Source organism: Sarcophilus harrisii, chromosome 3 (assembly GCF_902635505.1).
Source record: "Sarcophilus harrisii chromosome 3, mSarHar1.11, whole genome shotgun sequence".
NCBI lineage: Eukaryota > Metazoa > Chordata > Mammalia > Dasyuromorphia > Dasyuridae > Sarcophilus > Sarcophilus harrisii.
In genome coordinates, this window is record NC_045428.1 from 369117338 (window position 1) to 369129725 (window position 12388).

Consider the following 12388-nt stretch of genomic DNA (forward strand, 5'->3'; position numbering starts at 1 on the left):
CTTTAAAACGGAGGAAGGTGTTCCGTGATTCACGGCCGTCGTGGTACCGGGACGCTTTTCTGTATCGTCCCTTTACACAGCCCACTAGGCTGTCACCGCCCCAGTGAAGCCCTGCAGTTATTATCCCATTTTACAGACAAAGGAACCGAGGCACAGTAAGATGAAGAAATTAACCCATTAAGGTCCAGTTCATATCCCCATTTTACAGAGGAAGAAACCGAGAACTGAGAAAGGTCATGCGATTTGCGGGATTAGAATCTAACTCCCAAATGCAGCAGTTTCCATTTGCATTGCCACACTAATTATTTGGGAAAACTGGTGTTGATTTTTTAATGTTTTCTAAAGTGTCAGGGATTTTAAAAAAAAAATTCCTTTTAATCATAAATTAGACAAACACGAACATCTTTCTTAAACAAAGCAAAAAAAAAAAACCCTGCGTATCAACAACATCCAATATTTATATAGTCCTTTGGGTTTATAAAGAAATTTACAAATATCTCCGGATTTACTTTTATCGATTATCTCTGAGAGACGGCCAGGTTGTGCAGCGAAGAGAGCGTGATGGGAATTCAGATTTATCCTCAGATACTCACTAGTTGTATGATCCTAAGCAAATTACTTAACCTCTGTTACCAATTACTCATCTGTAAAATGAGTGATGGTAGCACTAACCTTCCAGGTTGTAAAGATCAAATGAAATAATTGTAAAGGTGGCAAGTAGGTGATATAAATGTTAACAAATACAGATGTTATTTGACAGAAAACTATGGCTGAAGGAGTTATGTGACTTGCCCAGGGTCAAACAGTTAATAGAAATATGAGGTACAATGTTTAACCCAAGTCTTCTTGACTTCACTTATACTTAGCTGCCTCAAGCTCTATATTTAGGTATTTGTATTTGGGATTTTTCTCTGCTCTTTTCTTTCTGATTTCCCATTTTAAAGCAGCACTTACTAATCCCTTATTCTTCCTAATACAGTTTCCTGATTATAGTCAACAGTGTCCGTCCCAAATATCTATGCACAGATCAGCTCAGTAAGCTGCTCATCAGGCTACATATCATGGTATTGAAATACTGAATTGGGAAACATTGTTCACATTTAAATATCACTTTAATATTTATAAAGTCCTTTCATCACATGAAGTGCTTTCTTTATAATAACTCTGTTGGATAAATAGTATTATTCTTCTCCATTTGAATATATCCCAAGTTACAAAAGTCATTAGTATGAGTCTCTCCCATCCTTTCTGGAAATTAATGTCCTGCTTTGCTTGAGGACCCACGAGGTTTGTTAGGAGCCAGATAGAGGAGAGCTCCAGGCTTCCAATCTTATCTATTTGGGACCATCTTCCCTAACCACTTATCAGTTTCTTGAAGCTGCATCTCCCCAAAAGAGAAATTTCCCTAAGTCTCTGGTATAGCAGATTGTGGATGGGGACATGGTAGAGACTGCCAGCTTCTCTCACAGCATCTTCTTCCCAAATTCTTCCCTTCTGCAATTTGAAGTGGGATTGTTACGGTCCATCTCTTCCCTGAAAGCCAGAAACCCGAAGTACCCAAAGTGATTGTAGAGTCCAAAGAGAGTTGAAGCAAGTTCAAAAATTTGAAAAGATTGATGAACTTAGAAAACCAAACTTTTTCCTGTTCTGGAAACTCTACTCAGCTCCTCATATAAATGGATGCAAGGCACCGATCTTCACCAAAGAGGGGAGAATATCATACTAATGGGCTCTGGGATTCAAATTATACATATAAGTGAGTAAGATGGGAGACTAAGGCAAATGAAGTGATTCCCTGATAGTCATAACTAAAAAGCACTGGAACTTAAGATCCCAAAGCTCCTGGCCCCAAGTCCCAAGCAATTTTTTAAATACCATACTATCTGATTAAAATATATAAGTAGAATCTTCATATATTATTAAATTTCACCTGTTGATCCCTAAATAATTTCTATTTAATATTGAAACAAGAGTTTTCTCTACATAGAGTATGAAATCTTTACAATTATTAACTATTGGTGAAAAATATTTAATTCAACTCTTAAAGGCCAGAGCAATATTTATTTTTACTTCTAGGGGGCACTGCTGTTAGAGAAGGAAGAAACACACAGAATCACAGAATTTCACTTGGAATCTAACAAACCATCTAATCCATCAGTACTCAAGAATTCCTCTACATTATCGCCCACAAGTGGTTTTTAGATGTCTCTGTTTGAAAACTTCCATTTGAAGGAACTCACTATGGCAATAAAGGCAAATTTAATCCAAATTGAAATCAAAGATCCTAACCTTTCATAGTCGAATTAAAGACTCACCTGTTCAGTGAGATCTTCTCTAACTCCATCAGTCTACACTAATCTCTTTTATTAAAGAGTAACACATGTCTATGCCATCCATTATCTAGCAAATGTAGTTTTTCTTTATATAATAGTTATTGTATCACCAAAATGATCATAGAGGCCTCTAGAGTAGGAACTAAGTCTTAGACAATTTAATAAACATATATTAACACATTCTTGTGTTCCCTAATTTCACAGAGAATTTTTAAATATTCAATTTTATAATTCATTGAAAAGGAACTTATAAATCTTTTCATTTCATACTTTAGGAAACAAGTTCAGAGATATCAAGTAATTTGTCCAAATTCACATAGCTAGTCTACTGGTAAAATCATTAAAATGATGCCCTTTTGCTGACAATTTATTTAGAAATTAGTGGATATTGTAGCTATTCTGACTAGGGCTTAAAAGAAAAGACGATATGATATAGCAAAGTAATTTTCCAGCTTTTTTTTAAAAAAAGAAATATTTTTTAACATTTTGTTTTGTTTTGTTTTGTTTTTTAATGTGGTCACCTCCCATCATAGTAGTGAGTCAAAGATATCTGTGTATTGACAAAATACAGGATGACCAAAAGCTCCCATCTATTAAGTAATGACAACAGTACAGTGCTGGACTTTGAGTTAGACCTGAATTCAAATCCTCCCTGACATACTAGTTCTGTAATTTGGAGGAAATCATTTAACTTTTCTCACTTCAGTTTCCTCATATCTAAAATAGGATAATAGGATCTATAGCACTTACATACAGAGCTATTTTGAGTATAAAATAAGATAATATATACAAAGCAAAACACTAAAATACTAGACTGGGGATCCCAGAAATCTTAGTGTAAATGTTAATACATTAAAGTTTTTGAAATAGCACTAAAACTTTTGGAATATTCTTTAGATATGGTGATATAGTAATAATAATAGTATCTGCATATTTTGAAAATACTTATACATATGAATTTTAATCATCCTAATAAAGGTATATTTTCTTATTAAAATCAAACAATATTTTTAGCGCTAGTTAAATATTAAAATGACAGTATACTTATGGATTTGTGGATGCCTCAAAAATAACTGTGATCTCTGAGTTATCTATATGTACAGAACCACTGGTATAGTAGAAAGAAAACTGAAGCTGAAGTCAGAGGACCTGAGTTCAAATCCCAGTTCTGCTTCTTTCTTCATATGTGTCATAGGTTGAGAAATTTAATTTTTCTGCCCTCCAGTTTTCTCACCTCCAAAATAAAAGATTGGACTGGATTATCTCTGATTAGAGGTCCTTTCTAACTCTAAACTTGTTATTAGAAGTAAAGTGGACACTGGTAGTAACATTCCTTTATAATAATAATTTGTAATAACATGACATTTAGAAAGCTTAAAATTTGCAAAGTACTTCATACTCATTTCTCACAACAACTCTGTGATATAGGTACTTATAGGTATTATTATTATTACCAATTTACAGATTTCACATTTCATGACAGCTAAGTGACTTCCCTCATGGTTACATAGCTAAATATATGTCAGGGGCAGAATTCAGATCCATGCAAAGTATAGTATTTAAACGTTTTTCTTTTGTTTGTTTGTTTTTTTCTTTCTCATTTTTTTTTCCCTTTTGGTTGATTTTTCTTTCACAACATGACAAATCTATTTAAAAGGATTACATTTATTTAATAAATATCATATTGCTAGCTGTCTTGAGAAAAGGGGAAGGAGGGAGAGAAAAAAATTTGGAACACAAAGTTTTACAAAAATGAATGTTGAAAACTATCTTTATATGTATTTAGAAAAATAAAATACTATTAAAAAAGAATTCATATTTGTTGAGAGATTTTATTGATGCTATTTATATTTTTAAATGCTTTTTAGAAATTATTTTCTAATGACCCCTTCTACCCTAGAATCAGCTCTTATAATAAAAACAATTAAGCAAAATATAAAGTGGTGAATTATGTTCTACTATACTCTCACCTACCCTCAACCCCCAATCTACACCATCGCTCTACTGAAAGGAACAAAATGTATTTTATCATCAAATTAGATTAGAGACTCTGAATTCTAATGTTTTATGCTGCTTTTTGAATTTGTACTACTTGGAATACTATTGTTCTATAAGGAATTATAAACAGGCTGATTTCAGAAAAATCTAGAAAGACTTATATGAACTGATACTGAGTGAAATGAGCAAAACCAGGAGAACATTATACATAGTAACAGCAATATTATGTGATGATAAGATATGATAGACTTAGCTCTTCTCAGCAATATAGTAATGCAAGACAGTTCCAATAAAATCCAAGACAATGGAAAAAGCCATCCTTGTCTAGAGAAAAAACTATGGAGACAATGCAGATCGAAGAATATTATTTTCACCTTTTTATGTTTGTTTATTCTTTCTTGTAATTTTTCTCTTTTGTTCTGATTTTTCTTTTACAACATGAATAATATGAAAATATATTTAAAATAATTGTACATGTATACAACTGTAATCTTATTGAAGAGACAAAAGACAAACACATGAAAAAATCAATGCTTCAATCTTTAAAGGATCTGTGGATACTATCTCCATGCACATAGATGAATCATACAGCCCTTCCATGCTTTAGTAGATGGGGTCCGTGAGTGATTGTGGCCAAAAAAAAATTAAACACTTAGAAGTCAACTTGGCAATTAGACAAATAACAGTTTTTCAAATGTCAGTGATGGTTGAACAATAATTGTATTAAAGTGAACTGTAAGGTAATAATTGATCCCACAGAACTACCACCACTATGTGGTTATTATTCAAACTGCCTTATAGTCCCCAGGATAACCTTCCTATGGCAAGGATTTAATCTCATTCACCACTATAGCTCCAGAGCCTTAAAAAATGTGATTCTACTTCATACAAAAATCAGAGAGTCAATAAGCATTAACTACTTTTTTGTCAGGTCCTGTGCTAAGTACTAGAGATACAAAAAGAGTATCTTGCCCACAAGGAACTCACAATTTAATAGGGGGAAAAAAGTAAATAAAGTGTACAAAACAGCTAAATATATATGATAAAAATGAAATAACAGAGATAAGGCACTAGAAATAAGAAGGGTTGAAAAAAGGCTACTGTAGTACAAGGTGGAATTTTAGTTAGGATTTGAAGGAAACCAGGGAAGCTTCATTTCTTGTGATATAAATCACCATGACACCATCAATTCTTAAAACATAAAACATATATGAAATATTATTGTTATAGAAGAAGTGATCAGCAGGATGATTTCAGAGGGGCCTGGCGAGACTTACATGATCTGATGCTAAGTGAAATGAGCAGAACCAAAGAGAACATTGTATATAGCAACAAGAAGATTATTCCGTGATCAATTGTGATGGACTTGATTCTTTTCAACATTTTCAGGCCAGTTCCAATAGTCTTGTGATGGAGAAAGCCATCTACATCCAAAGAAAAGACTGTGGGGACTTTTTTGTTGTTGTTTGCTTGCATTTTGTTTTCTTTCTCATTTTTTCCTTTTTGATCTGATTTTTCTTGTGCAGCATGTTAATTGTGGAAATATGTATAGAACTCTGCATGTTTAACACATATTGGATTGGTTGCCATCTAAGGAAAGGGGTAGGGAGAAGAGAGGGAGAAAAAAATTTGAAGCACAAGGTTTTATACGAGTGAATGTTGAAAACTATGCATATGTTTTGAAAATAAAAATCTTTTAAAAATTAAAAAATATATAAATATTTACATGATGTTATGGTAAAAGAAAGAATAATTATATCAATTATTGTTGGAGTTATGAGTTACAGATTGTCCCTGTATGGGGCCACCAAATGATAGGGTTACCCACCAATTGTTGGAGAACATGGAGTAATACCACCAAAAGTATATTGGATATGTATATATATGTATATGTATGTATAATTATAGTTATATTTTTTAGCTTCCTAGGACCTCCTTAGTATCCAGCAAGTAAAATATTAATTTTTTTAAAAAACATTACAATTCAATCATATACCTGGATACATTCCCATTGTTGTGATGGGGTCCTGGGTAACTAGGTCCTGGCAGAGAAAGCCTGAAGTCCTGATAAGATTATAAAACTTCTGAAGGAAAGCAGGGAAGGGCACTGTAGGAATCAGTTCAGCCTTATAGTCCCACTCCTGTGGAGGTCTTAGGAAATCCCACCTTACAATAATCAATCAGAAAGCCAAGTTGTTATGTCAAACACCACCCCCCAGGTTAAATTCCCTATCAGTTTGTCCATGGTCTGTACCATCTTTGCTGAGCCCCTTTTGGATTAGCTGACACAGTGGTGGGTTTCCTCTTATCCCCTCCCCCATGCCTCATGGTGTTTTTCTCCTTGCTATAACCAATTAACTCTTTTAGAGTGCCAAACTCCTCTATGGATTTAGCCTGCCAGTTAATGGCATACACTATCTCATGGTGATCACCCTTTTCCCTAGTTTATGAGTTCCATTGGGGAACTTGTCTTTTCCATTGTTAGTTGTTAAAAAAAAAAACAAACAAACAAACAAACAAACAAACCTCTTTCCATGCTAACTATATGTTCTCCCAAATCATACTATTTTACCTCTTTGTTTTGTCCATAACCTCTTCTTGTAAATAAATCTACCTTTTGGCAAAGGAATTGGCCCTTTGTATTCTTTACATGTGAATTGTTGCTGAACCCCATTTTTTGGTCCTCATCATGGCACATAATGTCCATGGAGAAAGCAGACTTGGAAACACCTAATGAGGAAGCACATGAGTACAGAAATTCATGTTTTCTCAGTAGTAGCTGGTAATACAGTGGTTAGAGAACTGGGCCTGGAATCGGGAAAACAAATTCAAATCCCGTCTCGGATATTTAATGTTTTCCTCAGTTTTCTCAACTGTAAGTTGGGATAATATGCTTAATAAGCATCCTTTTCCTCAGGACCTCAAGCCAGCTCATAATTATAAATGGTAAGCCTTATTCCCTTCAGGAATTATCTGCAGGTTCTCTGCTATTCCCTTCCATTCTAGTCCAAATCACTTTTCAGGAGGGTAAATCTTTTCTTCTCATACTAATGAAAAAGTGACAAGCTCTTTTAACTGACAATCATCACCCTTAACAAGGCACTAAGCATGTGATGTCATTGTATTAATAAATCATTACCTTAATCCAGAGAATCGCAAAACTACTCAGATTGATATTTGGTCATTGAAACAAACTCATGCTGCTCTTCCCTCAGTAAAAATGTGCCAGTCCAATTACTTTCAGCTCCCTTCTTATAAGGAAAGAAGCTTCACAAAATATTTTTTTGGAGAGGTTTCCCCTTTCTTAAACAGTAGGTGGCATTGGAGAGCAATATTTCACACTTCCACATTTCTGCCCCCCTCCATTGAGTGCCCACAATTTTTTCTTCAATGCTCTAAATAATTCCTCTCCTCCAATCAAGCACAACAGCTGGAACCGTTTAGTCAGTTTACACTCCTCCTGGCTTCACTACACACTTGTTGGCTTCTTTACTGCTAGGATTCCCTCAAATCACAGCCTCCTGGCGGTCAGTGACTCACCTTTTTTTTAGTTATGAAACTGATATTTTTATTTAATTTTCTCATAATCTCCAAATATTTTGATATTTGATTTATCATTTTGTGAGTTATCACCTTCAGAACTAAAAACGAGTCACTTTTCTGGGAGAGCACAATGCCCTGTAGCCTTAGTTATTTCTCTGCTCTCCAACAAATCCTCTCATTTCTTCTGGGCAGCAGTTGTCTACCCAGTGCCCCTCTCAATCTATGTCAGTCAGTTTCTCTACATTTTATCTGCAAACTTTCTTCACATATGGAATTAGTTCATTTTTCATGTAGAAAGTCTTTTGTCTCCTTTAAGAGTCATATTGTTCACATGTGAAAGGTCTATTACCTTATAAAATGATGGAAAAAACTGGCTTGGAAGTAGTCACTAGCCCAAGCTCAGGCAGGCAGAAAGTGACACAATTAGCTTCAAACTCAGGTGGTCTTAATACTCTTTTTTTTTTCCTTTTAAAGGGACTTTTTACTTACTGGACCTGGATCAATACTGTTTCCAACATGCCTTCTGACATATATAACCACCCACATGAAAAGCTTACTTGCCTAAAACCACACTTTGCTTCTACTTCCTTGCCATTTTCCACTAAATTCTGCCTATACTCTGACTATCCTCCTCAAGTATCTCCCACTAGAACCTTGGAACTTGTCCCTGGAATGCTCTAAAAGGTGAGTTTTCTCCTCTCCCCAAACTACTAATAAAACATTAAATCCTTTTGTAGTCCAAAACCAGATCTCCCACTCATTCCTGAACCATATGTGCCTATCCTTATCTAGCTCCCCTTTATGCACTGTCTTCTCCCAATAGAATATAAGCTTCTCAAGAGTGGGAACTATCTTGAAAGCATCTATTTTTATTTTCATTGCTTAGTACAATGTTGTCAGCCAATCAATAAATAGTGCTGGGCATAAAGTAACCTATTCACAAAGTAGGTTTTTTTTTTTTTTTTTTTTTTTTTTTTTTTTTTTTTTTTTTTTTTTTTTTTTTTTTTTTTTTTTTTTATCATCCTTTCAAAAATACAAAACCTCAAACCAAATGCTTCAAACATTATCTGCCAAGGAGGATCCTATGATCACAAACAAGCATTGCAGTAGATCCCATGCAAACATTTTCACATAATCTAAGGTTGGCATCTTAGAAATCATCTAGTTCAACCCTTTCATTTCACAGATGAAGAAATTGAGGTCATAGAAAGGGGAAGTAACTTTGTGCAAGGTGACATGGGCAATAAGTGTCAGAGCCAGAATTTAAACTCAACTTATCTGATTCCAAATCAGTCATTCAGTCTAGAAACTTTTATTACATGCTGGACTATATTCTAGTGATATGTTAAGACCTAGGAAAACAAATACTAAACAGAAACTACAGTCCTTGCCCACAGAGAGATTGTAATCTAATGGGAGAAAATACACAGATGAAAGCTGAAAAGCAGAGAGAAGATACCCAATGCATGAGCATGACGACCAGAGTGTGGCCCCATTGAAAATGTTGAGATGGGTGGCCTATCCCCTTTCCTTAAGGAAAGGTTTGGGAGGACATAACTACCCTCCAATCAGAGAGGAAGCGATATGGATTTTTTGGATCTCACAGGATGGAGAGATTTCTCAATGATGGAAGTTCCTGGGCACATACATGATGGAGAACCCCAAAGAACTCCAGAGGAGTACAATCATATAGGAAACTTAAAAATTCAGGGTTCTTTACATATTTCAGATATGTACTCTTTGCTAAATTATTCTTGGGAAACTGAAACTTGATGATGACTTTAAACCTAAGCTAATTAGAATAATGAAGATTTAGTTATAATCAGATGAGACCTCTCAAATTCAGATTCTGTCACTGATTTTACGAGGTATATGACCCTGAATAAGTCACTTAAAGTCCCTGAGTCTCAGGGTTTTATTTAAATCTGTTAACAGGGGGCTACTAAAATTTACATTATTTCACAGGATTATTTTTTTTAAGGCTTGTAAACTTCAAATGTTCTATTGATGCATGTTATTATTTAAAATATTTTCTACTAAAATTTTCATTTCATTCCCCTACATAAAAATATATCAATCCTCTGTTGACTGCATAGATAATAAAATGAAATCAACAATCACTACTGATCTAACACAAATTTTGCCTGGCCAAAGTTAAATAAATATCTGACTGTAATATCAGTGTTCATTAATAATAATACTGCTGATGCTATAGAGATATTGTAATTAGTAAGTATTGTAAAGTTTCAGGCAATAGAGAAATACTAGCATATTTTGAGAATTTAGGATGGGGGAATCCACAAAAGTCTCTCCTTTGAAATTGTTGTTTTAATGGTCACACTTTCATTATGTTTGAGACTTTAATTATTCTAGTCCTATGCTATGATAATATATTTGTGTCTTTCTAGCAAAAAAAGGAAATTCATGTGGAAAAAAAAGCAAGAAACAAATCCTTCGATTTTAAACAGGGACTAAAATATTTTTCTTTTCTCCCCTTTGCAAGGCAAGAAATTGTTTCCTCTCAAAGTCAGCTTCCTTTTTGGAAATAATCTTCATTTCCAACCATGTTGAAAATCTCCTTTTTCATTCTTTCATCCTACAGCCTTCTCATTTTTTTTTCCTCTCTTGCCTTTTTGGTGGTAGTGGAAAAGGGAGGAGGGGTAGAATTGGAGGAAGAGAGCAAGGCAAGGGAGAATTGTTTGCTACTGTATCAGTACATCTTCTAATTGTAGGTAATTATACTCAAGTCTCACTCTTGCCTCTTTATTTCAATTCTCCACCACCTCCTTATGATTCCGCCAACAAGGACGGACAAAGCACTCTTAGTGCCCTGTGCAACGGAGCCCTCACTGTTTGGGGGCTGGCTATAAATTGACGTGGCATGGAAAATCTCAGCTAAGTTGTTGCAGCTTGTGTGTTTTCTCCAAGAATAAGCCCACTCTCCTGAAGCTGTCGCTTGATCATGGGTTCGATGCTTCTGCGTAAAAATGGCTAGAAAATGCCTTCAGCTTTTTACCGGGGACCCAAAACTTTTCTCCTTGGGAGTTTATGGCTTAGTTGTAAGCAAAATCCAGGCAGTTAAGTTGGTGGCTTTCTTTTCGCAGCCTGAACAACAGAATTTGCAGCGCTTCCCCCCCTTTCCTGCAATTTAACTCCTTGCAGATCTTGCCATGGGGTGCGGACTTAGAAAATTAGAAGACCCTGATGATAGCAGCCCGGGAAAAATATTTTCGACCCTGAAGAGACCACAAGTGGAAACAAAGACAGACTTTGCTTATGAATATGTATTGCTGGATTTTACTTTAGAAGGTATTTTTATCTTCTTTTTGTCTCCTAAATTCAGTGTTACAAAGAGAAGCCGCTACTGATTGTTAGCTGTTGGTTTATGCATTTCTTAAAAGAGATGGTCATATTCAGATTGATCATTCAAACCTTAAGATTTAAATTGAAGTCGTATTTAAATTGAATGTCGTAAGTAATCATGGTCAGTGTTTAGTTATCTTCTAACAGTTTTCTTAAACCTAGCTTATTTGTACTTTCTGGAAGTTGAGGAAAAGTGCTTGGAAAATGTTCTTTGCCCACTGAATCAAGTAACTGTTTCTGAAGGATCCATGATATATGTTCAGTTTTCAGGGGAATTAGCCATAACCATAGTGACAGTATAAGAAAGAAAGAAAAGCCTGGGGACAAACACAAGATGTATTTGGGTCCTGTAGGCTTGCTAAGAACGGTTTTTCAGGTTTTAAAAGTTATTTCTTTTTCAAAGTGTATTATTATTGTAAGTGATCATTTCAAATTTTGAGGAAGGTAAACTTGAAGTAAACTGGCTTAGCGGTAGCCAGCTCAGTGCAGGATACTTCCTTTTGCTGGATGTTCTGTCTCTAACAGAGAAACTCCCTGTTCTAGAAAGTTGAAAATACAAATAAACAACCCCAGATGGCAGCCCTCTGGGAACAGAGGCTGCTGTACTCCATAGATACTTTGGCCTCACATTTTACAATTAACTATTTCTCTAGTGGCTTTATAATAGTGGGTAACTGCATTGATAAAACTGACCATTGAGAGATGAACAGAAACACCCCTTTAATCTAGATTTTTTTAAAAAGATAAATAGAAATCATTTGTTGTTAGGATTTTCAAATAATAGCAATTGTAAAACTTTTACACCAGAAGTTTCTATTGTTGAATTTTAATCAGCTGCAGGATTATTGATGCATGAAGCTTAATACTAAGCTAAATTATCACAACAAACAGAGAATCATATTTGTTTTTCCCAATATAAAAGCACATTATTAATTTGCTTGATTTGCTCAGTAAACATTCCTTTGTGCAAGAATAGCTACTACTAATACTAATAATGATGATGATAGAGTATCTTAGGTTTCTTTTTCAAAAATTTGCTAACATATAAATTCCATTGTGGTGTTTTGCCATAAATAATGGTTAAATATATATAAAATGTATCTACATGTACACAGGGTTTTCAAAAAAGTCTTACTGCATTTAAAAAACAG

At 34.7% G+C, this 12388-nt stretch overlaps 1 protein-coding gene across 2 annotated transcripts in view; it reads left to right on the top strand.

The window, feature by feature from the left end:
* Window positions 1–8368: 8368 nt before the first annotated feature.
* Window positions 8369–12388, top strand: part of RFTN2 (raftlin family member 2) — a 79720-nt gene continuing 75700 nt past the window's right edge. Inside the window, exons 1-2 of one of the 2 annotated variants that reach the window (XM_031960236.1) lie at window positions 8369–8558; window positions 10979–11183. In XM_031960236.1, the coding sequence (XP_031816096.1) occupies window positions 11045–11183 (139 nt within the window). In that variant the 5' untranslated portion in view covers window positions 8369–8558; window positions 10979–11044. Of the gene's footprint in view, window positions 8559–10699; window positions 11184–12388 lie in introns of those variants that run through there. The other variant, XM_031960235.1, reaches the window with a different exon arrangement.